The 1954-nt window shown below is 43.2% G+C and overlaps 1 protein-coding gene across 1 annotated transcript; it reads right to left on the bottom strand.

The window, feature by feature from the left end:
- On the bottom strand, positions 1 to 954 carry LOC118840293 (putative olfactory receptor 52P1). Its single transcript, XM_036747767.1, has one exon. The coding sequence runs from the start codon at positions 952 to 954 to the stop codon at positions 1 to 3; it is 954 nt and encodes a 317-aa protein (XP_036603662.1).
- Positions 955 to 1954: the final 1000 nt, after the last annotated feature.

Below are 1954 nucleotides of genomic sequence, written 5' to 3' on the forward strand. Positions count from 1 at the left end.
TTAGTGTTCCCCTGTCTTCTGGTTTGGGAAGAAAAGTCCCATTACTCGGTCACGGATCTGTTTTGTTTTCACACCATAGATTAAGGGATTAACTGTAGGAGGTACAAGAAGATACACGCTGGCAAAGATGATGTGGAGGGATGGGGGCACTTTCCTGCCAATGCGATGAGTAAGGAAGCTAAACAGGGCAGGTATGTAGGAGACCAAAATTGTGGAAACGTGGGCAGCACATGTGCCCAGGGCTTTGGATCGGGCATCCTTGGAGGAGAGCCTGAAGACAGCTTGGAGGATTTTGATGTAGGACATGGTTATAAGTCCTAGGTCTAGTACCATGACAGAGAGTGCCACAGAGATGCCATATGCTCTGTTAATAAGGGTGTTGGCACATGCCAATTTTACTATGGCCATGTGCTCACAATAGGCATGCCTGATGATGTACTTGGTGCAGTAGGGTAGTCGCAATATGAGAAGTGGACAAGGAAGGACCATGATAATGGCCCGGGCAGCCCCAACCAATCCCATCCTAATGACTATAGGGGTAGTCAGAATAGTGGCATAGTGTAGTGGGTGGCATATGGCTACATATCGATCAAAGGCCATGGAGACCAACAGGGCTGACTCGAGGATGCAGAAAGTGTGGATAAAGTACATCTGTACCAGGCAGTCATCAAATGCAATAAGGTGGGCATCTAGCCAGAAGATACCGAGCATCTTGGGCGCTGTGGATGAGGCAATGGCCACATCATTAAGGCCTAGCATACAGAGAAAGTAGAACATGGGCTGGTGGAGGCTGGGCTCTAGCTTGACTGTGAGGATGATGAGGGTGTTTCCCAGAAGAGTCAGAGTATACAGGAGGAAGACAGGGATGCTTAGCCAGCAGTGGAAGGCCTCCAGGCCAGGAATCCCAACCAAGAAAAAAGCTGAGAAGCTGCCTTCTGTGGTATTTTTCATCATGATGAGACCTCAAGGGCAGCATACTCAGGTTCTAATTATCTGGTCCAGTCCAATACTACACAGAAGTCTGGAGAATGACAGAAACAGACACGTAGAGAAACAAAATGTCAGAGCCTGTTGGGCTAGAATCAATGTCCTGAGGCCTGAGAAAATAGTGACCCGTTACCACACCATTCAGAGCCCCACTATGACAGAGAACCTCAATACTTTTCACCATAAGAATTAAGATGATAAATATTCATCATCTCTAAAAGTAAAGGCAGCAGAAAAGCTGAATTTCACAACTTCCTGCTCTTATACTTCTAGTTCTCAGGGTGCATGTTTCAGTTCCTGCTTTAATTTCCACTTCATGTTCAATGGCAAATCAAACAAAGGATGATCAAGATGAAAGTTAATATAGTAGAAAAGAACATTCTGGCCAAACAGAATATTAAGACACAGTGCAAATAGTCTGCATTTTCCTCTACATGGATCACAGATATAGGGATGGAAGGGATCTCAGAGGCCATAGTCTCACTCACTCATTTTACAGATAATAAAACTGAGGCCCTTTGGCATTAAGTAAGTTGTTCCAATTACACAGGAAGTAAAGATCATAAGCAAGATTTGAACCCAGGACCTCAGATTCCAGAGTCAGTCATCTTTTCACACTGATTTGGTGGCTGAAAGATTGACAAAGTGAATTATGTTCAAACATTTTCCAAGATATTGTATCATTGTTTTCTCTCACGCGTAAATTTTTCTCACCAAAACTGCTGTCTTCCTTAATCCCTTTACTTAGTAGTCCTCCCTCCTTTCCCTATAATATACACATATTTATAACTCATCTATCTATTCACACGTGTATCATATATGCATATATATATGTACATATATGTGCATGTGCTTTTATACCCATATGATTTATTTACACGCTATACTGTTCCCTTTCCCTGCTAGCAGACAATAAGCTTCTTGAGGACAGTAACTGTTTTCCCTTTGTGTCCTAGTACCTATCTCC

The sequence above is a fragment of the Trichosurus vulpecula genome, chromosome 2 (genome assembly GCF_011100635.1).
Source record: "Trichosurus vulpecula isolate mTriVul1 chromosome 2, mTriVul1.pri, whole genome shotgun sequence".
NCBI lineage: Eukaryota > Metazoa > Chordata > Mammalia > Diprotodontia > Phalangeridae > Trichosurus > Trichosurus vulpecula.